Here is a 26892-nt window from a genome sequence, read left to right on the forward strand (position 1 = left end):
AACAGAGTATAAAATGCACTTGGCACACACACTTTTCCGTGTCGCACAGAATTTTTCGATAACTTCTTCACGTATGAGTTCTTCGTGTTTTCCGTTTATGCTTACGAATTTTTCTATCACTTTTCCAGTCACCGCATTTTCCTATCTTCTTGTTTTAATTTTTAAAATATTTTATATCCTATTGCCGACGCGATTAGACGTTTTCGGGGGGTCCCTGCTGTGCTGTCCTGCTTTGGAGACGCGGATGCGAATTGCGGATCGCCTGGTCTGACGGACCAACTGTGAATGAGGCACACGGATGAGGCCGTGGCATGTGGCAGAGCCCAGCAGCAGCAGCGGCGGCGGCGACCAGAACCGCCAATTACGAAAGTGAAGCTGCCAAAGGAGAGGTCGGTCCTTTTTTGCAGTCAATTTGACAAGGAGGGCAGGGGGCAAAGCCAAAGGCAGTGCCCACCCAACCCCCACAAACACAACTGAGAGGCAAAACGGGAAAAATAAAGCAAAACGGGCGGCAAACGGAAAACGCCGAGGAAAAACAGAAACTAAATGGAAGGCAGAAAAAAAAGAAGAACCAAACGAAAGTCGAAAATTTACGAAAAGCTACAAAATTGTTACATTTCATCCCTTGCGAGTGGGCGAGCAGAGAAGCCACCCACCCAAACACCCCCTCGACTGGACACACACACACACAGAGAGAGTGAGAGAGAAATCCTGGGAGCGAGTGAGAGAGAGGTGGGGGAGTGGGATGGGGAGAACTGTGTTCGAGCAACCAACCGGAAAACGCCCTTTTTTGCTGTGTCCCCTGGGCCCCTGATGCGATTACAGCAAATGAGGACCGGCTTCCTGGCCGTCCACCATTTTTGTTTTTTTCACCATCCCCACCCAGCCGCACACAGACACACACACATCAGGACATGTCCTGGGACACGCACACTGTCGCAACGTATCCTGTGGCTTTCGACAATTCACCACAAAATGTCAAGAATGACGAAAAGCTAGCCATGGAACGAACCCCATCGGTTAGGACGTCGTGCTTTCTGCTATCTGCTTTCTCTCTCTCTCTCTCTCACTTGCACTCTGTGCTTTTGCGCCTTCTTGCTCTTCAGTGCTCGGCAAATACCATACCATACCATGTATCTTCCTCCTGGAGTCAGGGTGTACCCTCCTGGCTTTCACTCGATTTTTATTCGCTTTTTTTTCCTTTTTGGCTCTGCCTCTGCTTTTGCTTTTGCCGTCTGCCTTCTGCCGGTCCTGCCATCATCCTCCTGCGCTGCTTGTAGGCTGTCGGATTATTAGTTCTAAAGTCAGGATCTCTCTCATTCTCTCTCTCTCTCTCTCTCTGTGGCTCTGCAAAAAAAGGGCGCTACAGTTTAGGGTCCATTAAACCGTTCAAGTCATTTGGGTGTACGATTTGTAAAGGCTTGTGACAAAGGGATAAGGAAGGATGAGGGAGTCCTCACTTGCTAATGGAATTGTAATTGAATGGATGTAAAGGGTGTGCGATTATCCACCATGTGTATAATTTATTTTTAAAGTTAAAGTACATGTTAGCTTTTTATTGCATGACAAATATTCTCGTTTTTTTTTTTTAATTTTAAGTGGATGAAAACAAAAACAGAAAATAATGGAAAATTCTAGTCAAATAATATAAAAACAAATTTTTAATTACAAATATTAGAAATTACTAGAAAAATAGCACAAAATTATGAATGATACTGGAACCTTTAATAGAGAAATACTAGAAAATATTAGAATACTCAAATATACCTTGAATACTTAAGTTAAAGTGAATTAAATGCAAATAGCAAATGGATTTCATTAATTCTTTCCTTCAAAATCGTAAAATCGAATTATAAGGTTTCTCATGATACAAATTTATTAGGCAATCACGGAAAACGATCTGAATATATGATATTGTATAGATGTGCGTATAGAAATGGGTTGAATGTTTTGATATTATATTGCTTTAGAAATTTAATTCTTCATTCCAAAAAAGTACCAAAAATATTCCCTAAATAATTTAAATAATATTTTAAATAGCAATACAAAATAATTTTAATATCACCAATAAGATTATGGTCATAGAAAGTGAATAATATCATAAACATAGGTATTTCCTTCCATTCTGAAATTATATTCTCTTCTATAAATGAAAACTGTAGCTCTTTCGAGCAGCCAAAGGACTCCATTAGCTTGCCCGTAGAGCAATCTACATGGCATCCATCGCAATGGATATGGCTTGGCATATGTGTGTGGGGGGCATGGATATATATAACAATATATATGTCTGTATTTATGTCTGTATCTTATGCACATTTGTGGGCGGGGTGGGGGAGGGGATATAAGCTATAAGTATATGTAGCTGTAACCATGGGTGTGTATCCATAGCTGTGTGTGTGTGTGTGTGTGTGTTAGCGGCATTTTCGCAATGGCGTTTCCCCGACAAGCGACTGGCTGGGAGTCCCCTCCCCCGTTCGGTCGTTGTGGGTGTGGATCCATGGATTCTGGTATCTGGTGGGTTGCTGTTGCTGGTGTTGTTGGTATGTTTATAGGGGTTGATTTACTGACTCTCCATCTCTAAATTGAAATGACTTTTGCGACATTCTGAATACTGGAGCGGTGGGGAGGGGAGGAGATTCACACACACGCACACATACACTGATGGAAGAGGCACTCACACAGATATATGTAGATACAAGATACAGCATAGAATAGAGATCTCTTGTAGCGTCTTGGATGGGTTGGGTCTTGTAATTTCGGGTTTATGGCCATTGGGGCGATTTTGCGGCTCGAAACTCTGGGCCATTACACGGAGACCATTCCGGCAGAGGGTACCGTGGTTATATAATGGCCCCACCCACTCAACTCCCCTTTTTTACTCATCCCCCTCTCTCTGTAATACAATCCTGCGGTTATATTTAACCAGTCAGAACGCAAAGTCATTTACAGGGCACAGGCACAGCGACGAAGTCGACGTCAACGTCCGGCGTTTGGTGGTAAATCACCCAGAAAGCAGCAACCCTGCCCACCTTTTTCCACCTCTTTCAGTGCCACACACACACACACACATGGCCCTCTTCTCCACTCCTACTCCCCCCTTCCTGGGACACGCACACACATCGTCAGCCGTTTCTGGCAAATTTGTGGCATCAAGAAGTCGGATTTTTTCTACGCCCCCCCTCCTTCAACAGGATCTCTCTGTCGCATTCGCTCTCGACTGGCCAGGCCACGCCTACTTGACAAGCCCAAAAAACTCACCACTTTTCGACAATTTCCACGCATGCTCTCTCTGGCCACATTCGAATTTTGAGTTCGAAAAATAAATTTACGGAAACAATGAGGCCATGACTTTTGCTGTTTCCTTTGCTGTCAAGGCTGTTTGGGATATGTTTGGGCAGCTCGGAGCTCATTCTCTGTCTAGACCTTCACCTGAAAACATCTCTGGGGTAAAAATAGTGTTCCAAATTTTTGTAGTTTCAAAATTGAACACGCTGTTTTGTCAGTTTGCCTAGTAAAAAAAATACTTGCAAGTGAGTTAAAATATTTGGGAATAAAAACAAAAAATTAAAAAGGAATTTGTTCTTGCTAGAAGTCAGCTACGAAATAACCATGGATGGATACTACAATGGCAGCAGCGGCTATGGCAACTTCCCCATTCAGGGATCTTCGCAGGGGAACGGAAACAGCTACGGTTACTGTTCCTCTGGGAATTGCTCGAACGGAAGTTGCTCCAACGGAAGCTGCGCCGCGGGAAATTGTTCCAACGGTAGCTGCTCGAACGGAAGCTGCTCGAACGGAAGCTGCTCCAACGGTAGCTGCTCGAACGGAAGCTGCTCCAACGGTAGCTGCTCGAACGGTAGTTGTTCCTCCGGCAGATGCACACGCATGTCGGCGGGAGGTCAATATGGTGGCAGCTGCTCTGGAAGCAACTGCTATCCCGGCGGACGCAGCGGCTCGGGTAGACCAGCGTGGAACTCCAATTGGAATGGACGCCAGCACTAAAGAGCTTGGCGAATCCATTGAGGCGCAAGAACGAGGACTGGCAAAACAGCGGCTTTCAAAAATTTCAAGCTAATACACTATCTACACACAACCGCCGACAGCAACGCACACCCTACTCATACACACAACAATACGCTTCGTTTGAAAGTAGACTAAAAAAAAAAATGTAACGGTTTTTTATTACTGAAAAATTGGAAGGGGATTTCAGAGGCCTGGAACTATTTTTAAATCTAGCGGAGGTAATCGAAGAACTTTTTAACATTTAAATGGCATGGAATGAGATTATATAAATATTTTAAATACAAAAATTATTTAAAATTAAAATAAATAAATCTGAGGACGATGTTATCTATATTTCGTATCGATGCCAAAGCCTTTAAAGCCCTCTCAAACTGGCACGACGAGAAGCTTGCACTCCCATTCTCTTTATTAGATTTCGTTGCCTTTCCATGTGTACCCAGGACTCCCCTACTTCAGGTCTCGCCTGTGTTCCATTAAAAACTCTCCCAACTTTTTTTTTATTAACATTTTTCATTTTATTTATTTGTATTTGTTGTTCATTTTCGCATATTTCGTAGATGTTTATTTATCTGCATATCTCACAAACTAACAATTAATATATATATAATTTTATATAATTATCTTTTATTTTATTTTTGTTTGGTATTTTCTAATTGTTTATGATTTAATACAGGTTAGATCTGCGGTTTTGCTGATTTTTCATATAATATTTCTTTGTCTCTTTGTGTTCTTTGAAATGTAACATTTAGAAGTCTTTTAGATGCATAGTTTTCAGTTTCGAGATGTGTTTTTGGTTGGTTTAGAGTTCGTTTCTGTATGTTCTGATGATTCAAGTCTTTGGATAGTTTTTAGCGGGTATTTGTTTCAACAGAGGAGGGAGTAGTCGAAGGGGTTAGGGCAAGGGGGAGGTATATTCGATATAATTGAAATACATTCACATTTACATATATACTCGTAATATTTGTAAATTATTATCAATGCAACATGTAGATTCTCTACAAAATACCGAATTTTTATCTGCTTGCTTTTTTTTTTTTTTTTTTTCTACCTCCATTACTAATTTATTTAACTAATTTGTTGTCACTAATTTTTATGGTATTTTTGTCACCAATTTGTATGGTATTTTCTTCTGTATTATTTGTCTTTCGTATTTACATTATTTTTTTGGGTTTAAAGATTTGCTGTCATAGGAAGAAAGGGAAAGAAAGGAAATTCTTTTGAGATCTGAAGTTTGAGAAGAAATGTAAAGAATGTATGACAGCGAATGTTACGATTTTTTCTTATTTTATAATCTTTGTTATTTTAATTATTTTTTTTTTACTAATTTATAATTTATGATTTTTAATGTGCAACTCTTTAGTATTGCTTTATAGAATTAAGTTTCCATTTCATACATTATTTTTATAGATTTCTATTAATTTTTGTTTTTGGAAGTAATTCTTTATTTTTTTAGTTTATTTTTAAAGAAAAATCTACTTGCTGTCCATAGAATATACGATATATTTAAATTGGTTTTTGTTTTACGTGTTGTGAGGTTTGTGTGTTGTGTTCTAAAACGTGTTTCAAGGATCCCTCAAGGATCCTTCTTCTGATTCTCGTGACTTTTGGCTAGCAAAAAAAGTGTATCTAAAGTTCTGTCTCTCTTTTGTAATTGATATAACTGGCGGTGCTTCGTGGTTTTTTCACTTTTGATTATTCTTGGGTCTGGATATTATTCTTTAACTGCTGACGGGGGAAGTACTACGTATAGCTAGCTCTCTGGTAACATTAATAGACTCTCTCTTTCTTGTGCGCCTCTCACAATATTTATAGAACGTTTTATATTACTAGAAAAATTGTCCATAAGCAACATTTATTATCGTATTTTTCTTCGTATTTTTTGTTTGTTTTGGTGTATAATAAATATTTTTAATAACTAAATTGTTTTGTATAAATTATATTGCAACTCTGTTTTCCATGCGTGTGTATTTTTTTGTATAAAAAAATTCATTTAAAAGTATATATTGTGTATAAATAAAATATAAAATCATATAACAGCCTTTGGTTGTTTGTTTTTTTTAGCTCAACTTTTACATTTGGTTTAAAAATTATTGTAAAAAACAAAATTAAATATTAAATAATTTAGTTAAAAAATGTAAACGTTAAAATTGAAAAATAAAAGAATTAATTAAGTTTTTTACAATTACATATCATCACTGAATGCGCCTTTTAACGTCTTTTAAATGGTTATACGCGTAAATATTATAAAGTAAATTATCTTTTTAAATAATTTATAGGTACACTTTGCTTCGAATTGGATGCGGCCTGCCCTTCGGTGCTTCAACGACAGGTGGGGTGACTCTTCTCCCCCCTTAATTGTCCAACGAATTGGAGCGCAACTGACTAAAGCACGCCTGACACACCCTCACAGGCTTGATGATCCTCAAACGTGAGATCTCCGACTCGAAGCGACTGCATTTATTGCAGAAAACCTGACCACAATTGCGACAATGATGTTTGCGCTCATACAGCGTGAATCTATGAAGAATAAAAACCATCAAGCCAAAGGTAAGTGCACTTTTATATGGAACTTACTTCACATGACACTTGACACATTGATCGGCGCCCTCATCCTTTAGCCAATGATCGGCCACACCACGCCCTGGCTGTTCCGTGACGCTCCATGAAAATATGCGACCTCGAGCATCACCTAAACAGCAGTTAAATTTATTTTAATATATTTTAAAGTATTATTTTTTTATTTTTATACCTACCAACATATAAGATTTTATGATCTTTGGATACTGTCAAGGCTGTAATGCTAGCGGGTTCTGCATTATCCTTGCGATCATATGCCGTATGCATGGTTAGCTTTGAGCGAAACATTAATTGACGTTGCCATTTGAAGCCTAACCATAAAACAAAATTCATATACGAGTATTAGGTATAAATATTATAACTATGCTGTAGATCTATCATTGCCTTACCCTTTCTCAAAGCCTGTTCACCTCTTTGTCTGTCATTGTCTATCAAAACGAAACCATCGGTCAGACTGGTGTCTGATTTGCTTGGCCTAATGGCATGGGCATCTTCTACGGATTTATAGAGAGAAAAGTTGGCAGGAAAATGTGTATAGAGATGCTTCCTTTAGTGCTACCTTCATTTCCCGTTACATCCGAGCTGCAGCCGGGTGCTTCTACTGTCGCCGATTTCATTTCATGCAGCGACTTGGCTCCTGGGATGGAACTTTTTCTGCGTTCCACTGGCGATGCCTCCGGTGCCTGCGCTTCCGCTTCTGCTTCTGCTTTATCTTTGGTTTTGAGCGATTCTTCCTCAGCTCTCTCTTCGGATTTGAGGGACTCGGCTTTGCTGTGCTCTGAGGCCTCCGAAATGCTGCTCTCCGAGGCAGATTTTACAATGTCTAGAGGCAAGGAATATAAACCATAAATTTAGAGAATTAATTTAGCCAGTGGCAAGCAAAAAACCGCACCTGTTTCCTCTTCTGCCTGCGAGAGGCTTTTCATTTGCTTGAAAATATTCATTTTATCGGCTGAAGCAGAGTCCGGTTTGTCCTGGGAGCAGACCTCCACGCCACGTTTGAGTTTGCGATCAATGGGGACTTGTGTGTGCTCCAGGGACCACATCTAGGGGGAAGGAAAAGTTGCTGAAAAGTTCCAATAAATCCTCATTTATGACTCACCCGCACAACACCATCGGTGGAGCCCGTCATGACGACATTCTGTTGATCCCATTCCCTGATTTGTGAGAATGCCACGCATAGAATCTGCTGCATGCGATCCGCACTGCCCACACACGTATTTACCATGGCCAGAGCATCACCATTGATGGACCAAACATGCAACCAGGTGGCCGAACATGTGGCAATGTCACCCGTTAGCTCATTGATCGAAACAGCAGCCACGACACCCGCATGGCCACGCAGCTGGCGCACAAAGGTGAACCGGGACATGTCCCAAACGATGGCAGTGCCATCTCTGGAGCCCGAGACAATCACATTGTAGGCAGCACTCGCGGCCAGACATGTCACCGCATCCGTGTGGCCATGCAGCGAATGCTTCACACTGAGACTCTTGCGGTTTGCATCGAATTTCCAGATCGTGACCACCGAACTGGTGCCAGCGGTGACAATCATCTTGGCATTGGGACACGCACAGGTGAGGATCTCGCCGGAGTTCTGGGCCGCTGCCTCGGACACAAACGATGCGCGGTCCGTGTCGTAGAGACCCACGCGCAGCGAATGATCGGCAAAGCCCCAGGCTATATATTTCGTGTACGACGGCGGCATCATCACTTTATTTTGCTCCACAGCGAACACGGTCTTATCCGGCTGCAGTATCTGTCCCACTGGCCCCTTGAGCTCTTTGATGGGCTGCAGACTGGGCTTTAGATTATCCAGATTATGGAAGAACAAGCGATCTGTTTGCAGGACTGTGCTGTTGCCCTGCATCAAGGCTGTCGGATCGATGAGTGCTGAATGCCGCGAGCCGCCCATTTTCTTGGCTGGATGAGCCTTTTTGAACAGCTGCTTGGGTATTTGTCCAAAGTTATTGATGAAGCCAATGGTGGCATTCTTTTTCAAAGGATCATCAATGCTGCAGGAGGGAGAACAAAGTTTATGTTTAATAAACTATTAAAAATAAATAAAATAAAAATAATCACAAAACAAAAAAAAACAAAAAAAACAAACAAATTTAGATAATAAAAAAAAAAAAAATAAAAAAAAAAAAAAAAAATAAAAAAATAATACAAAAATATAACCAATAGATAAATAAATAAATGTTAAAAAAATGATACTATTTCTAAAAATTCTTAATAGTATAAGCAAATAAATAAAAAAATAAAATAGAAAAAATTAAAAGAAAATTGAAATATAATAAATAGTACAACAATATAAACAATAGATTAATAATTAAATATTAAAAAATAATAATACTAATATTTATAAAAATTTGTAATAGAAAAAGTAAATCATATATAGCAATACTGCAGCGTTAGGAATATAAATATAAAAAATAAACTAGACTAAAGGGGAGCAGCCTGCCCTTAGGGCAAGCCGGAACTTACTTGTATATATCCACATTTCCCTCGTAAAACAAATGGTGAAACACATTGACAGCATCCACCGCCGAGGGACCCTGCTGTTTGCAGCCAAAAATTAAATCAATCCACTGCAAAAAACACAGAGAAACTTCAGTTTAAATGGGAACTATGAGAGTTCTGTTAACTGTCTTACCAAATGCAAATGTTGGCTAACATAATCACACTCCAAGGCACTTCTGTGCAGGCGGATAAACTCCCTGGGATCCTGTTTGGCCCATGGCGGCATTATGACATGATTTAAGGTCTCGCCATTCTGTTTGGTGCCCAAATCAAAGTTATTGAAATTGCTCAGAAATTCGGGCAAATAAAAGAACTCGGGTATGAGCTCCTTAACATCGGCCATATTTAGTTTTGAGGCCGACAGCCACGCCTCCTTGATGCTGTGAAACATGCGATCTGCGAGATCAAAGTGTCCGCCCTGAAGCTTGAGGAATGGCTGGGCAAACGGCTCCAAGCGCACCAGATACGAGCACACAATCATCGCCGAGGAATAGTGGGTGCCGTAATGGTAGGGCGGCGTCTCGCCATGCGGATCATCCCACTCCTTGAAACGCTTCTGGAACTGCTCCAGGCGTTCGTCTGCCTGGGCGCCCATGGGCCGGGAGAAGTCACGGAATGTCTTGGCCGCCGTGAGATCCAGTTCCTCCGAGTCGTAGTCGGCGAGGATCCAGGGGAACACTGGGTACTGCATCAGATCGTTGTAGCTGCGGCCCGCCAGCGTATTCAAATGCATCAAATACTGGAAATTGGAGATCTCGCCGCGTACCCAGCGCTGGGTGACCGATGTCTCGCCTATCAGGCCACTAAAGATACCCGAAGTTTGCTCCACACTCGCCGTGCGCTTTTGTCCTGCCACCGATTGCTGCGCATTGTCATTGAGGGCCGTGGCCAGGGCCAAGAATCTTTGGTTCACTTTATTCCTCACCTTGCGGGGGAAACTCAGCAGATAGTTGCGTCCATCCTCGGAGAAGATCTCCAGGGCAATGGGCTGCAGCAGGTAGCGTCGCTTGTGCACCTCCCGTATCTCCTCGTAGGCAAACTTGGAGCATTGCCGCAGCTTCTGGCTAACAGCACGTGATGTGGTCGTGGTAGTGCCGCCCGAATTGGGTATAATGGGCTCATAGGCGCCCGTGGGTAGCGTGTCAATGTCGCGTATCTCTCGATTCTTGAGCAGCGTGAAACCATCCACGATATAGCAGTGCTCCTTGCCAAACAGCAGCAAACCCTCGAAGGTATCCAGGCCCTGCACGCGGGCACAACGGAACATAAAGCTGATTTTCTCTTGCTCCTCGAGCAGCCGCAGAAATGTCTCATTGTCGCTGGTCATGGAAGTGTCCTCCTCCTCCTCATCGTCCTCGGGTGCAGTGCCGTCCAATGATTCCTGCGGATACGGCGCCGTGCCATGGCCGCTGCCCATTAGCTTGGGCGACACTGGTGGCGGTGGCGTTGAGGTGGAACTGCTCGCCTCCAGGCGATGCGACGACTGCTGGCCATGCACCGACTCCAGCGAGGCCTGCTGCTGCATGGACGCAGCCGAGTGCTCTGCCTCGGCCAGTATGCGCGGCTGCTGCTGTCCATGCTGGAAATATGTTTTGCTATCAAAACTGGAGGCCACCTTGTACTTGAGCTGCCGATTGTCGGCCAGCTCCAGCTCTGGGCGATAGGGATAGTGCAGATAGAAGACATCATTGCGCATGGTTTTCTTGCGCATGCGATGCGGTCCCTCGGTGGTGTCCATTATCCATTTGTCCAGCGAACAGCAGCCCGCGGGGCCCCACAGTCCACGCTCGCGCGTCAGCTCCGTCTCTGAGTGCACCCAATCCTGGTACACATAGCGCTGGGTGTGCTGCAGCATTTGCTGGTACTGCTTCGAGCGCAGCTCCAGCAGATCCTTGATCAGCTGCACATGTATCCCCGTGGACTCGTAGGCTGCCTCGCGACTCATATTCGATTTGGTGCGCACCAGCTCGTCCTTTTTGACCTTGGTGCGGCTGGCCAGGCGCGTCAGGCCACCGGTGACCTTTTGTATCTTTGATTGGATTTGATTGTGCAGCTCCCAGGGCACGCGATAGGAGGCCTTGCGTTCCGCTTCCACATAGTTGAACCACAGCTTGGAGGCCAGCTCCATGACCTGTTCGCGTGTCGTCTGCAGATCGGGCGCCTTCGAGCTGGCTGGCGGCGGTGTCAGCGATATCTTGAACACCTCCTCAATGGCCGGCTTCTTGCACACGTACAGCTCCTCCCAGACGCGAAAGGCGGCGCCCACAATGAGATTGCGACCCTGCAGCTGATTCAGATCCTCATCCTTGGGCTCCACTGTCTCTGTTTGCGGATTGACATGCCAGGTGGTGTTTCTGCTCGTCGCTGGCTCCAGTATAATCTTCATGTCGGCCGTCAGCTGCAGCAGGCAGTAGGTCAGGCAGCCAATGAACTCCAGTTCGTGATTGCCGGCCCCAAAGATGAGCAAACGATGCTGTATGATCTTGTGCAGTGCCTCCAGGACGCTCATTTGATCCGCACGGGAATCATCGGTGGGACGGGACAGCAGAAACAGAATACTTCGATTCAGCGAGTGATGCAGATGCTCCAGCGACAGCGACGAGGATCGGCGCTTGGCCTGGGCAATCAGCTTGATGACAAAATCAAAGATATCATGCGGATTGCGTGCCAGGCAGCCCTGCCACAGCTTATCCACAATGCGCGCCGTCAGGTAGAACACATTGGGGGCAATGTGCTGCATTTGGCTCTGCAGTATGGGCACCAGCGGCAGTGCCGCCTGCTCGCCCACGAGCACATCGGCCGCCAACAGATGATCCATCAGGGCTATGATAATCTGCGTTTGGTATTGCACCTGCAGCGACATCTCTGCGGAGTCTGGGGCGGCATCCAGCACCAGATCTATCACGGGTGTGGCCTTGCCATGCATATTCAGACCCAATGAATCCACGACAATTACGCGCAGGAAATCAATGATGCATTTGCACACGGGATGGGCGGTGATCTTGGGCTGCACAGCGGCCACATGCAACGTTTCGGGCGGTGGCAGAACAAAACCGCTGCTGCCCGTGCCGTCAGTGGGCGTGGAGGCGCCGCTATTTGGCTCCGAATCGGCAGCATTCCTGGCGACCTGCGGAAAGAGCACTGCCACCAGGGAGGTCACAACATCGCCTGCCATCATGACGGGCGTAAAGTCACTGAGATTCTGGTACAGACTAAACAGCAGTTGGATGATGGTCTCCGGGTGGCTGTGCAGCCACGTGGCACACTCTCCGCCATGCACAATTGCACGGACCATGGCCAGCAGCACACAAACGCCCTCGGGGCAGACATTTAACTTCGGCAGCTGCGTGCTGGCTGCCACTGGAGCGCCCCAGAGGAACGACCACACGCGATCCAGGTCGAATTTCGTGTGCTCCGTGGCCAGCACCTTGACAGGTTGGCCCATAATGAGAGCGGTGACCAGAAAGTAAAGCTCTGGCACATCCAAATGATGCTGCATGAGCCATTCCAGCAATTGGAAACCTAAGAAAAAGGGAATTTAAATTTAAAGTTAAGCTTCATAGAGACAAAGGAGACACTGAGGCCCACCTGGTATATTCAGCGCAGCTGGACGCACTTCTCCTGCTATTTGGGTGGGCAAATGTTGTATGGTATTCTGTGGCGTGGCCACTATGACCGTGCCCGTGCCATTGCTGGGCCGTTGGTTGAGCTGCTGGGCGCCCAGGCCCAACATTTTGCGCTGCGAAACCATTTCGGTGAAGCGCAGATAGCCGCCATTGTGGGTGGCATCGCGGAAGCGCACCAGAAAACTCTCATTGGCACAGACCACGACGAGTATGCGCACCGCAATGATCACTGTTGGTAAAGTGGACATGCGGCTGCATGAAGAGCAGCAGCCAGTCCATGCCCAGCGTCTTGGAGATGTCATCGCAGATCACATAGTTCACAGTGCTGCGTGGCGTAAACAACAGGCCGTGGAGCAGCGATAGGCAGCGATTGCGCAGGTAAATATTCTGTGCCACACCGCCATCGGGATCCTCGCCCAAGTTCTTGATGCTGGGCAGCAGCACGGCACGTTCGAGTGCGCCGTCCTGGGCACGCGGCAGCTTGGCGGCCACATACTGGCCATAGAGCAGCAGATCCGTGTGCCTGGGCTGTCCGCCCAGCAGCGTTTCCAGCAGATTGAAGAGAATCTCACGCGTCGAATGATCCTGAATGTGCGTGATGATGTGCAGCAGCTTCACCAGCAGCTGCAGATCCCTCATGATCTTGACATTTTGTTTCTTTTCATTGGACTCGACGACTAACTCCAGCAGATGTTCCAGCAGCGAGCGCAGCAGTCCATTGGGTGCATTGTGCCAGATCTCTAGGTCACACAGCAGATCCTGGAATGCGGTGACATTCGGAATGGCAGACGTATCCTGGCCACTGTTCACGGTGCCCACCAGGCCGAATGTCAGGTGGAGTATGTGACTGTTGAGCAGATGTTTCTTCTTCTTGAAGAACATGCCCAGTGTCTGATAGCAGCGCTTGCGATCCATTTCCGCCTGGGCAGCGCGATTGCTGCGCACCACACAGGTCAGCGCCTTGACGCCCGCATACAAGGACTCCACATCCTGGGCCATGGCAATGATGCCCAGCAGCACATTGCAGCCGCCCACCGTGTCAATCATGGCCGAGACAGGATGGGGACTGAAGACGCGCACGCCCAGATAACCCACGACGACGCCGCCCAGAGAGCGACCAGCGCCAGCCAAGTGGCCCGCAGAATTATGCAGAATTCTACAAGAAGAAAGAAAAAGAGACAGCTGTAGTTCCTAGGTAAGGATTATAAGCAGACGTTGCCCTTACTTAATGGGCGTGGCATTCTCATGTGAATTCATATTGAGCTGCTTGGCAATGCTCTTGTTATCCGCACGACTGTACACCTTGCGTATCTTGACCAGCGTCAGCTTGGACACTGCCTTGGCATTGAGTCCCAGCAGCACACGATCCTCGGGCACCAGCGGCGCCACTGCCTCCGACTGTTTGCCCAGCTGCGGCGCCTGCAGCGAGCCCATGTAGTGGGGGCCCAGCTGGTAGATGGTTTGCACCGTCTGCTGCGGCAGCACATCCTCCAGCAAATGGCAGACGCCCTGCTTCCAGCAGAGACGCGAGTAGCGTCGCCAAATGGGCGGCGTGCCAATGTAGCCAAAAATCTGTGTGGCAGATGTCAGATTTGCGGTGGTGGCGCCCGGATGTTGGGCAATGTAGTGCAGCTTTTGCGTGTGCATGGGCACACCATCGAGATAGAGCGACAGACTGGAGTTCTTGAGCACCGCACGATTGAGCACCACCACGAGATTGTGCCACTGGCCCTCGTGCAGCAGATCGGGACACCAAATGCGTGCAATGCCATCATCAGAGCCCTCTGGCTCCCAATCGCCAATGCCTGAAAGGAAATCGATTAGCGGATTTATATGCCATTAGATGCTGGATAAAAACTCACTCTTCCTGGGCGTCACCAGCGTCTCTTGCGTGGACACCACAATGGCCTTGTCCCTGGCGGATAAAAGTATCGACAGACACGCAAGATTCTCCTCACGTGGATTGTGTATGGTTCGCACCAGCGTCAGCAGCCGCACACAATGTGGATCTGTCTTTGGGTCCGAGAATTTCTCCACACAAAACCAAGTGGAGTACGTGAGACCCGTTTGTGGTGGAAAAATGCGATCGCCGGCGCCAATGCCGCCAATGGTGTTCGCATCGATGGTGCCGCCAGCAGTGGCTGTGGCCTGCGGTGCCAGCGATGGCAGATAGAGGCAGCCAAAGCCCTCGGCAGACATGTCCAGCTCCACAAACGGTGGCAGCGTGCTCGAGCCATGGGCACGGAAATCCCTGGGCGTTGTCATGGACACCAGCGTTTTGATGCGCGTGAGGGGCACAGGTCCGCCCAGGCGGTACGGCTGCTGCAGATCAATGTCCGCACAGGAGAGGGGCTCTCCGAGGCGCAGAAACTGTCGCAGTTCGGTGGGTTGCAGCGCCTGGGCGGCCAAGCGTTCCAGGATGTACTGCATGGGCACGTGCAGGGGATGCTGCTCCTCCGCGAGGGCTCTCCTTGTGAGCTTTAGCAGCTTCTCGGCCAAACCATGATCGCACATGATCTGTTGATTGCGCTCATTCCGCACCAGAGATTTAATAATTTCACTCAAGTAAACCTGCAGCTGTATGGCCTCCAGGGGCGCCTCCTCCAGCTGCACAGCGGGCAGCAGTTGTAGCATGCACAGCACCACGCCCGGATGCACAATCCTCGGCTCCGGCATGGGCTGTGTGAGATTCAGTTGGCTGGGATGCACGGGCGCCGCCAGCTCTTTGCTGGGCGAACGCGAATGTGCGGGGGGATCGCTGAAGAGCGATCCGATGATGCCACTCAAATTGGGTGCCTCAAAGTTATCCAAAGCAATGCTGTAGAGCAGCCGAAACACGATGCACACATAGGACAGGGGATAGGGCACATCAGCCGAGAAACTGCAAGCGAAAAATGATTAGAATTTATTGCCCTAAAGGCGGATTGATCCCTGATTCCTGCTTACCCAACACTCAGAATATCTCCACTGAATATCTCGTGATAATACTTGAGCAGCGTCTGCTGGGGCTCGTAGCTGCCATTGAAATCCTGCAGCGTTGAGGCGCCACCAAAGCAGCCCAACAGCCGCATTGTGTCGCACAGCGAGCTGCTGCTTATCTCCTGATGGAAGAACTTGGCATTCGCTGGCTCGAACCGCATGGCGGTGGCCAGCGTTTGGCAGACTATTTGCAGCAGCAGTATGAGATCCTGTTGGGGTATGCCCGGCTGGGGCTGTGCCATGCTGCCATCGAGCGAGACAAAAACGCTCGTCAGATACACAAAGCCACCCACTTTCCGGAAGACAGTGCGCGTGCGATGCGAATCCTTGAGGCAGCCCAGCAGCATGTTGAGTATTTGTATCTTGAACTCCACTTGATGCGGACTGATGCTGTGCATCAGCGACAGGATATACAGCATGTCATCATCCCCGCCAGCGGACAGAATGAGCTCCCGTATGATGCCCAGTGCCTGCGGGCGGCAGTGCTTGAATTTTACCAGCTCGTGTGTGCACTTGGCGCCGCCATATTCGCGGAAAATCTGAGCATTATTGCTGGCACCGCCACCCAGCAGCATTGTGAGGGCCTCCAGCATATGTTTGCCCAGCGTATCCAGCAGATCTTCCTCCTGCTCCGATGACAGCTCCACTACCAAGCGACTCCTCGCCCTTGGTGATGTCCTGCACGTGTCCCGCGTAGCGTGTCAAGCAGCTCACGAAGATTTCCAGTATGCCAACCTCCCGATAGACATCCTTGAACACAGCATTATGCCGTAGGATATTCAGCAGTGTCTTGAGACACAAAATACTGCACGAAGTCGACTGATTGTGCTTGAGGAGCAGCGAGAGGCTGATCAGCTCCTTGCAGGGCACAAAATTCAATTGAAAGACAATAAATTCCAGCAAATCAAAAAACTTCTCCTGTATCTGCGGACTCTTTAGGTGTATGCGCTCCGCAAACGAGCTCAAAGTGTGCTCCGATTCCAGTATAAAATAATTGGCATTCTCCGAATGATACACCCGCGAAATGGCATCCAAAATGGTGCAACAAAGTGCCGGAGTTGTGGACTTGAGAAAGACATTTTGTAGCACTTGAAAGGCATAAACATTCCGCACGCATGTCTCGCGGGAGGTGGCCTGTGGCAGTTGGAAATTCTGCAACTTGAAGGCGGTATTGAATTGTGCCACGGGCGGTCGTAGCTCATAGAAGCCGCACATGCACAGGGAAGAGATCATGAGTACCAGATTGCGTATAGCTGCTTGGATTTCCAGCGATTGACTGCGATTGTTGTCGAATCTAAAAGGGGGGATAAAAGAGGAATTTAGAGGAGTTTTTTAGAGGTAAAATCTTGCACTTACTTTAACAGAAAATCACTGAGAAAAACGTAACCCTGTGAGGCACGAAAATCATCCATTAGTATCTGTGATACCTGACTAGAGTCCTTCAGAAAACAGAAGACGGTGACAAACATTTCAACAATTTCCAATGGATTGCCAAAGGTCAAACGTTGCATATTATCCACACACAAAGCCATGCAACCTTTGGCTATATAAGAAAGGAGAGTTAAATTACATTAAGGAAATATTTGAATAGAGCTTAAGCTGCACTTACAATGTATATAACTAACAACCGCATCGGTTAGACCATGCCTCGATATGGTTGTCAGTATTTCGGCTGCATTCTTACGCCACACAATATTGTGGCAGGGACAGGGCGATGTTATGGCCGAAAATAGCAGCGTTAGATCATCCATGCGTGCCAGTTCTTCGGCGGGATACGGATACGAGCAGAGTTTCACCAGCAGCTGCACAAAGACCTTTTGCAGCAGTGTGCGACGCTCATGGGCATTGAAATCACTGATGGCAGAACCATCGTCCGCAGGCTCATCATCCTCCACAATGGGCAGATCGAAGAAGAGGTACAGGCACTTGACCAGCGTTGAGGGTACGGAAGCGGCAGTCATGACCTGAAGGGATGTGGAGGAGAGGTATTAATAGGTTGGATATGGAATAAAGATGGTTCTGGATTTAGATTTTACTGCCAGCTGAAGAATGCTTTAACCCACAAGGAATACAATTGCTTTTATCATCAGCTCACACGCATTTCTTCGTTACATTTTCCACATCTCTGGCATTCAGTTGTCTTACACCTTCAAAATCGTGCCCGCTTTTACTGCTTTGCCTTATTTCTGTATTCTATAATTTATAAGCTAAGTTTTCCTTTCGTAATCTCTCAAAAATGAATCAAGTTTGGGTATTTTTTAAGCTAATAGAAATATGCCTAGGCAGCCTCTGCATGGCCTTCCATGTGATTGGCTCGCTCTATTGGCCTGAGCCCATAGCCCACATTATTGTCTACTGCGCCACCTTTGGCTCCTACACGCTGCTGGCCGCCTTGGGTGCCTTTCGGCTGCTGCTGACAAGGAGTTCGATACTTTCATCCGAGCTGCTGCTCACCGCCAGTGCCATGGGCATGCACTACTTCTGTGGCCTGCTGATCATGCGGAGTGCCAGGACGGATGTGCATTTGTTGGCCATAAATTCCACTTGGGCGTATCTGGAGCATCCGCATTTTGCGCACTGCAAGCGGCAGAGCATTGGGGCCTTGATAACGGGCACCATGTATCTGATGCACATGTTCATGCTGCTCGATCTGCTGATGCGCATGCAGCCGGGTGATTGGCGGCGTCAGGCCACAGGAGAGCTGCGTGTGGGCTTTCCAGATCTTCTGGCGGAGCGTGCCACCGATCTGTTTGTGCTGTCGAAGCCAGTGGATGATTTTCTGTGTCGTCGATGCAAGTGCTATGAGCGCCTGGCGCACTCCCAGCCGCTGCGATTCAAGGACATAGACGGCGAGGCGGAAGGAGTTGCGTTTATGGAGAAGGTTTATAATTTAGTCATTGGCATACGGAATGTCCTGTTCCGCGTGCATCCTGTGGAGAGTGAGGAGAGCTTCTTGGAGACGCCCACAATCACCACAAGCGAGGAGTCAATGGCTCTTTATGAGTCTTCGGTCTCCATGGAGCATGAAGAGGGGCGGGCACGCCACAAAGACTCTTGGACATGGCGTGGCACGAGCGATTCCTCCAGCCTTTGGGCAAAGATCGAGGATTGGAGTACGGCCAATCAACCACTGACAGATGAATCTACCCTGAGGGATGTGGACAGTCAGGATACCATGATGGGAGACATAAGAACTAGAAGCGATCCCTTATCGAGCGAAAGAATAGCTGGTGATTCGGAAGAAGAGGAACCAACATTAAAGGAGGAAAGTCCTGTGCCAAGTGAAGGCAATCAAGAGATGAATGGCTTCATAGGTGAAGATATAACATCATTGGAGGATAAGTCAGAAGAACAGGTTGCTGCCGCTCAAGGGATGGATAAATCGAAGAAAAAATCAACTGGGAATAAAATAAAGAAGAAAAAGAAATCTATTTTAGCGGCAGAATCCCCCACTAAAAGTAAAGCAGAGCCTGAAAATCTCCAGCCAAAGGAGTCTAAGGAAAAGGAAGACAATTTCCAAGAAGTTTCTGCTGAGGAACCAACAGAAGATCCACAAAAGGAGAGCAAGAAACTAACTTTTCATAAAGAAACAAAGGAACATTAGCGGAAATTTCTACACTTAAAATATAGAACAGAAACCAAGGAATGATAGCAACTAGAGAAGTAAATGCAAAGCATTTTAAATTAATTATAAATAAATTAATTTGAGACGAAAGTTAAAGAGATGAATCCTAAATTAAACCAACTTAAGGTTATTCTTTTTATCTTCCAATCTATCTATCAAATATCTTCTATATATGCTATGCTGCAATATTCCTCCTATCTTTTATCTTCCCTGTCGATATCTATTCCATTTCCTTTGCCATAACATCCTTTTCCTGTACCTGTATCAAGGACACATCTCCATTGGCCAACAGATTGAGGGTGGCCAACAGCATCCAACCGCTGCTTGTCTCCTCCGTTGTCTCCACCTCCAGAAACTTGACAATGGCTATGGAGGCCGCCTCCGTGCTCTGGTTGGATGCCCGCTTGCGTATCTCGCTGACCATGAGACGTGACACCTGCTGGCAGAAGGCCACCACATCCCAGAACTTTTCGCTCATATCATTCGCTGGACAGCTGCTAAACACCTGCAACAAAAACAAAGTAAATTGTATTTAAAAAGTTTGATTCCCTTGCTATAAATACCAAGAACTGACCTTGCAAAAGAGTGGCAGCATTTCGTAGAGCTTCTCATCGCGCTCCTGTTCGCTGAGCGGCTCTCGGGGATGGGTGTACTCATTGAAGAGTTTCTTGAGCGTACCCAGACTCATTTGGATGCGCCCATCCACGAGTGCTTCCTCGCCAGCAGCCCGTCTATTGGCTGGGGATTGGCCGGACTCCGCCGAGGGTCTGCTGCCATTATTTGTGGTGTTGCTGCCACTGCCGTTGCTGCTGCCTCCAGTGGCAGCGCCGCGCAGCTTTCGCATTACATTCATCTTTGGGTTTTTCTACTGCCAAATGTATTTTAAACTGCAAACAGACAGGAGAAGAGTGATAATTAATCAGTAATGAAAATTGAGCAGACAGTCCACATCTGTATCTTCCACCTGTGAATTTTAAGTGTGACTTTTGAAGGTTTATTTAATAATTTTGCAATGCACAAAGGCCAATACAATCGGGTATGCCGCTGCAGTAGCTAAAGACTAACCATAGGAACTCAAAGCAAAATATATATATGTGTATGTACATATGTATATTCATATTCTATATCATTATCGGCAGAGTAAACTCTATATAAAAATAACTCCATGCGAGTGTCATGACTCGAGGTCTCTTTTTGTATCACTGTGATAACTTTATTGATTTTACTTTATTCTCGATATTAAATGTCAAAGTTTCCTGCTAAGAAAACACTATCTAACGCGCTGCAAACCTATAAAGATATCAACTGCAAACGCACAATTTTTCACAATAATCTCATAGATTTTCAATGGAAACACTTAAGATATCAACAGGAATTGCTTTTGTGCTTTAAATATGATATCATCGCACACATTTTATTATACACTTTTTTTAATAGATGCTACAGTAGTATAGACTCTGCTTTATAAAGATATCAATTTAAAATCTGAATTACATTAAGGGGCCACGATGAAGCTTGTTACGTGCGCATACCAGGCAGAAACCAACCGAGGGGCGTTACTGCAAGACACGCGACACTTATTATTCCAAGATTTGAATAGAATTTATTCAAGTAACTCAGATATCAGATTTATCTATCGTAGAAATCTATTAGGATGGAAATTCAGAGCTAACTATTTCTGATATTTACTACGTTTAACAGTTATGCCATAATCGTCAAGCACCTGTAACTATCTGTCTGGTATCCGACAGCTGTAACTATCTACCGATAACTGGCAAAAACCAACTGATTCTTTATGGCGTTTTTTGTTTTGATGATTTTCCATATTGTCACACTTCATGCACAATATGTTTATATTAATACCACACACACACACACACACACAATATATGTTCTTCAAACACACAGAGACAGATATGAAGCCCCCACCAAACACACCCCAATTATATATGGGGGGGTTTTGTATGCCCCAACACTTCACTTCACAGCCGTAGGAATTGTGCTTTCAAGTGGTTTACAAATCACATCATCGCCATCGGCACAATGGAATTAACTTTGTTATTTGCTGGGGTTGCGATTCTATTGCTCTTTCGCGATTCTTTTCGCTTTTCGTTTCACTCGCGCCCCCCACACCCTTCGTTACAATTAGCGGCGCGGCGGACGAACCCACAGAGCCGCGTTAGCAGGTGATTCATACTCGTATTCGCTTTCGTATTCGTATTGCAGTACATTCCGTTCAATTGTTATCATTGTGTGTGTATTTATAACAGATACTCTTTTTGCATTTTTTTACACTTTTTGTAGGGATTATGGTGATTTTTACAAGAGGTTTGTAGAGCGGAGGAGCAACGGGCCTTTATTCTGAATTAAATACAAAAATAATTTAAATCCAAAATTACTAAGTTGATGGATATTTTCTTTACTTCACGGCAAGGATTAGCTCGTTCACTTAGCTCAATAACTAATTTGAATATTTAGATATACTTCTTTCAGTTCTTTTTTTCGATTTTTACACAAATGTTCATCTTTATTTTCTGAAAATATATCAACGAGTCAGATGTGTTTCTCCATTATTCAGTGAAAGTTTATGCAAATCGAATGACTTTACAGTATTATGGGTATTTGCCCATACGATATAAACCATAGAATTGATTTATTTATCACTACCATATAGCTACCATACAATCAATGTCTCCGAAAGGGTATCAATAGCTTCGGTTCTGTTCTCTTTTCAGAACATTTTGCCTGTCGTACCGTACGCTTCGCATGTTCCGTAAATGTGAATGAACGTGGCGACCCCTGCCGCTGCAGAGGCGTATGGGATGGTAGCGTAGCGTAAAAACCGGAAATATTGGAAGTGTGTGGGGGCGATGACAACGAAGACGAGACGACAATGCCAGACGATACGACCCGCGTACTTATTGACTTTGAATGCACATGTAGATACACATATTTATTAACATACAGATATTTGCATAAAGAGAGTGAAAAGAAACACCCGAAACCCTCCCCAACGAGACACACAACTGTTTATTTTATGTACTTATTGCGCACTTGTTTGTTTACTCGCAATATTCCCCAACTCCAATTCCACTTTACGTTTTCTCGTATCTCTTTTTTTCCCCTTCTCTCACTCACACCAATTTTTCACCTTTTTGCCATCGCATTTGGGGCATCTAACGGCTTGCGGTTAGGTTCTGTTCTGTCCCCCATTACACGCACATTCGTTAACCGCTCTTTTGTTTTGCTCGTCATAATCGCGCTGCTACGACAATTTTTATTGATTTTTCTTCTTCTCTCACGCAGCAAATCTCTCTCTGTCTCTGTCTCTCTCACTCTTTCTGGCCAACGGAGCACACAGAAATTTTCACACGCACTTTTTGCACATTTCCGATGCGTTTTTCACTTACTTTTATTGCACATTCTATGCATTGTTCTGTGCCCTGTGTTTCGCATCAGTTTTCGTTAATTAATGCAACTGTTTTACATTTTTGTTTGACTGATACGAAAAATTGAAATGAGATTTGCTTTTTAGTTTTTCTCTTTATTTTCGTCTAGTGTTGCAGAGCGTCAGATGCGAGAGCACAGCTGTTTTGTTCTTCCATGGCGATGGCCTACAACACTGCTTCCGTTACATATTCAAATCAAAATGAATATAAATTAATATTCAGAGTTAGTTCAAAATGAGTTACTACTCATGAAATGGGAATTACTAGTTACCTGTTTTAATTAGTCCCAACAGAAAAGAAACCTCTTCGATTTAAAAATCCAATGACTGTTGCGCCTCCACGTAGTGTTGAAAAGGTTCTTTAACTGTACGGAGTGCTGTATCAGTCAGCTTTCGACAGTCTGCGTTTTGGCGCAGTAATTTAAAAACTATTTTGAAAGCCACATTAAAACCTCAAATAATAATGAGAGTAATACTTAATTTATTCCTTTTTGCTACATGCAAAAAATCATTTTCATGAAAATATTTAATTTAAAATGAACATTTGTGAATGTTAAATCCATCTATGCAAAATCCAGCGAAACCAATCAAAGGGCTTTAGTATCTCTACTATGTAGCTGAAATTAATCAATTTTCCATTAGTATTTGGGTAAATGCTAAATTGAATGTTTTAATCCCCATTAAATTCAATAATTTGGACGCCCTTTAAGCTGTAAAACTTAAGTAGGTGTATGGTAGATTCCCTGAATGGTAGCAACAGACACCATTCAATGCCACTTCCTTCTCAGACACTCAAGGCTTTGCTTCGCAGCTACTGCAGCTTACTTATCCATTGTCCACAATCGTCTTAGCCTAACATAATTTAGCATAATAATTAAACACATTTATGTCCATGTAGCTTGCATAATTGGGAAACATGGGAAACAAGGTCCAATTGGAATGTGACTCTTACACCGATTTTGGGTGTAGTTTAATGAGAACTAATTGCTTCACAAGGGATTAAATAATAAATGTCTGAATTTAAGAAATATATTTTTAGCTGCTGCGTTAAAAGAAGAAACTGTTTTTTATTTCCTACTTTTTTATAATTTTTAAATTAATAAAAATTGAGAATAAAATGGGTAAGCAAGCAGTAAAGAAAGTTATAAAAATCTCCTTAAAATCCCAGAACCAAAAACTATTATTAAATGTATTTTAAATATTCAAAACTCTATTCAACTCATGGCAATAAAACACTCACAAAATTCTAAAACCACAAGGCAATAAGTTCTTGCCATAATCAGGCGCAAAACAGCTCAAAGCTCACTTGTATTGATAAATTCATTAACTTTAAGCCGTACTCAAAGACCACAAATAGATTGCTGAATTGACAAAAAACCATTAAACCCGATATGGCACATACACAAGAGAAACACAGAAGATGTTCAAAACTATTAAGCAGACAATTCCTTTTGGCCAAACACTTTTGTGGCTCTTTTACTTCAGCTTTTCTTCAGAGCAATTCAATCTTATGGCATTTCTTACTGCTTACTGCTTGTGTGCGGCTATTGATCCCCCAGAAATCCCCCACATATATATTAGTATGTATGTCTCTTAGAGTTGAACAAATTGAATTTGATTATTGGGTTCACACATTTGTGGGGTTAATAATATTTGTATTTGCATTTGCATTTCCATTTGCATACTCGTGAAGACTCGTTCTAATTGCTGGCCACAATAACAGAAATCAGACTATTACTCACATAAATCAACAGCACACGGGGACGGGGAGAGGGATTCAGAATACATTTCCATGCAAGTAAAGACCGATTCTGCTGCCCGTTTTTCCACATTGAAATTTCAGATTAAATTACATTTTTTGAATCAATTAAGGACATCCAGAAAGGACATCCAGTATGTCTGAAGGCGTGTCAAAATAAATATTTATGCCCGCTGTCTGGTCAACGGGGAGGGTGGATTTATGTAGTTCCTTGTGTGTCCTGTCCTGTCTGTCTGGTGCCTGCCCCCCCCACCAACGCCAAAAATAGTTTGCTCTTTGGGCGTTGGCCCCAGGTTGTGGCCCCCACTTAAACCTTCGACCCCATTCGGGGGTGGTCATTGCGTGTGCAGTACAGTCACGCCTTTGACCCACCCCCACTGCCCCAATCCACTTGCAAGGTGTGTGGATGAGTAAATTCTCTTAATGCTTCTTTATGTGGCAATGCTTTTGGGGCTTGGCATTCGCTCTCTCCCCTCCAACCTGCCTTCCTCGCTCCACTCGCATTTTTGCGTACTTTTCTGTCTGCCACACCTGTGGAGAGAGGGGCCAGGGGGGCACGTGTCTGCAGCAATATTCTAATGGATTTTTCGTTTTCCCGCTATAAATAGGCGCCCGCCCGCCCGAACAACTGACAAACAATTGAAACCATATTTTAGGCACCCAAGAAGGGGGTATTTTCGGCTGTGGCATTGCCTTAAGCCGCAAGGGCCCTCCAGTGGATGCATAAGAGAAGGATGCTGCCCCCTAAAAGAAGGGGTAACAATAAAGGGCAGGAGGTGCCAGCAACAGGAAGTGGAATGAGAGGCAAGTCCTTACCCTGCCATTCGAAATGTAATGAATATTCTTTTATTTTCTTGCCTCTCTCTTGATGTTTTTGCATGTTTTCAGGCCACCCATTTTCCCACCTTTCTTCCTATCATTCTTTTTTCTCTCTTTTTTTTGGGTGAAATGTGTAAAAGCGTCAGCCCAAAAATCATTTGCACACAGCAACATTCCATGTGGGACTCATTACACCAAGGGTCTTGTGTCTCCCCCCATTTAATATTTTGCAGGGACAGGAATAACTTTTATTTTGACACTGAAATTTCTGTTGCTTTTGGTATTTGTTATCTTTTTTCCTCTGAATTTTGCTTGCTTTTTTCTCAGAATTTTGGTTGCTTTTTCCTCTGAATTTTGTTCTCCTTTCTACTCTGAATTTTTGTTACTTTTCCTCTGGTTTTTCCCTCTTGCTGCTGTTGACAATGAGCGAAACATTTTAGGTATTGAAATTGACAATGTCTTAAGGATAGTCTTACCACCCCTCAAGAATTCACCCTAATTCCCCACATTTTTACATGAATATTCATTGGGGGAGACCTTAAAGAGGGAGGGACAGAAAGAGACGACGAGAAAGAGGTGCAGATGGCAGACACTTTGTTCTTCGTTTTGGGTGTCGCTTCCTTCCACGAGGCGAAGGGGGACAGGGACCTTCTTCTCGTGGATTAACATAAAATTTCATTTGATTGTGTTTTGGGGAAGATTTTTATGGGTTATAAAGGATTTTATACGAGTGTATGGCAACTAACTTGTTTTGCTTGGGTATCTCCGGTATCTTGGCTGGATAAAAGATGTCTACAAAAATCTCTACGGGCCATCAGATTGATGGCAATGGTCTCCATTATGACCAAGGGCAGGGACTGAAAGAGGTTTATGCGTGCAGGGAATACAGAAAATTGAGGTTAATAATTTGGTTAAAATTTGAGGGGGCTATAAGGGGAGTTTATGAAAATTAGGTAGGAAACATGGAGAGCAAAATGTGAAATATTAAAAACTATGTGGAATATAAAAATTTAAAAATAAATATTTAATAAATATCAGAAAATAAATTTTTTTGAAGTGTTAAATAGTAGAAATATTAAAATAATAGCTAAAAATATATGCAAAATGAAACATAATAGTTTTAATATGACAAAATATATATAGAAATATGGGAAATTTTTGTTTTTAAAAATATAATATAAAATTTACGGAAAAAATAATAGAGGCAAAAATAAGGAACATTTTCAATTTTTTAGATCGGTATAATATGGTTATACATTTTAGAAATATGCTGAAAATATATGTATATGCTCCCAACAATACTGGAGTAATATTTGATCAAATAGATTGTTTACCAACTTTAATACTAAATTTATTTCTTTTATATTTAATTTCAGTTTAAAGGTGAAGAAATTTCCACAAGTTCTACAAGATTATTCTTAACTATTCAAAATCATTATAAAGGTGAGTAATAACATTTCACATCTTTCATCTTATCATGTATTTGCCACCGCAAAAACCCGGCAAAAACTCT

General features: G+C 44.5%; 3 protein-coding genes across 4 annotated transcripts; 2 read left to right on the plus strand and 1 right to left on the minus strand.

Moving 5' to 3' along the window:
* The first annotated feature begins 3394 nt into the window (after nt 1-3394).
* LOC111078430 (uncharacterized protein K04H4.2) lies at nt 3395-4172 on the plus strand. 2 transcript variants are annotated; one of them, XM_022373113.2, is made up of 2 exons: nt 3395-3530; nt 3593-4172. In XM_022373113.2, the coding sequence occupies exon 2, from the start codon at nt 3610-3612 to the stop codon at nt 4000-4002; it is 393 nt and encodes a 130-aa protein (XP_022228805.2). In that variant the 5' UTR covers nt 3395-3530; nt 3593-3609; the 3' UTR covers nt 4003-4172. The 2 variants fall into 2 exon arrangements, with proteins under 2 accessions (XP_022228805.2, XP_022228804.2); XM_022373112.2 differs by having other exon boundaries at nt 3590-4171.
* Nucleotides 4173-4727: 555 nt separating this feature from the next.
* On the minus strand, nt 4728-22916 carry LOC111078429 (WD repeat and FYVE domain-containing protein 3). The gene is given in 20 exon segments (XM_022373111.2): nt 4728-6540; nt 6598-6712; nt 6777-6911; nt 6990-7094; nt 7160-7423; nt 7493-7646; nt 7703-8615; nt 9088-9191; nt 9257-12645; nt 12712-12982; nt 12984-13905; nt 13975-14554; nt 14612-15630; nt 15696-16381; nt 16383-17022; nt 17085-17271; nt 17338-17692; nt 19613-19858; nt 19928-20240; nt 22764-22916. Coding segments are annotated over 19 exon segments (10530 nt in total). The 5' UTR covers nt 20207-20240; nt 22764-22916; the 3' UTR covers nt 4728-6374.
* LOC111078427 lies at nt 17942-19459 on the plus strand. The gene has a single exon (XM_022373110.2). The coding sequence runs from the start codon at nt 17965-17967 to the stop codon at nt 19330-19332; it is 1368 nt and encodes a 455-aa protein (XP_022228802.2). The 5' UTR covers nt 17942-17964; the 3' UTR covers nt 19333-19459.
* Nucleotides 22917-26892: the final 3976 nt, after the last annotated feature.

Source organism: Drosophila obscura, unplaced genomic scaffold, assembly GCF_018151105.1.
Source record: "Drosophila obscura isolate BZ-5 IFL unplaced genomic scaffold, ASM1815110v1 contig_179, whole genome shotgun sequence".
NCBI classification, from domain to species: Eukaryota; Metazoa; Arthropoda; class Insecta; order Diptera; family Drosophilidae; genus Drosophila; species Drosophila obscura.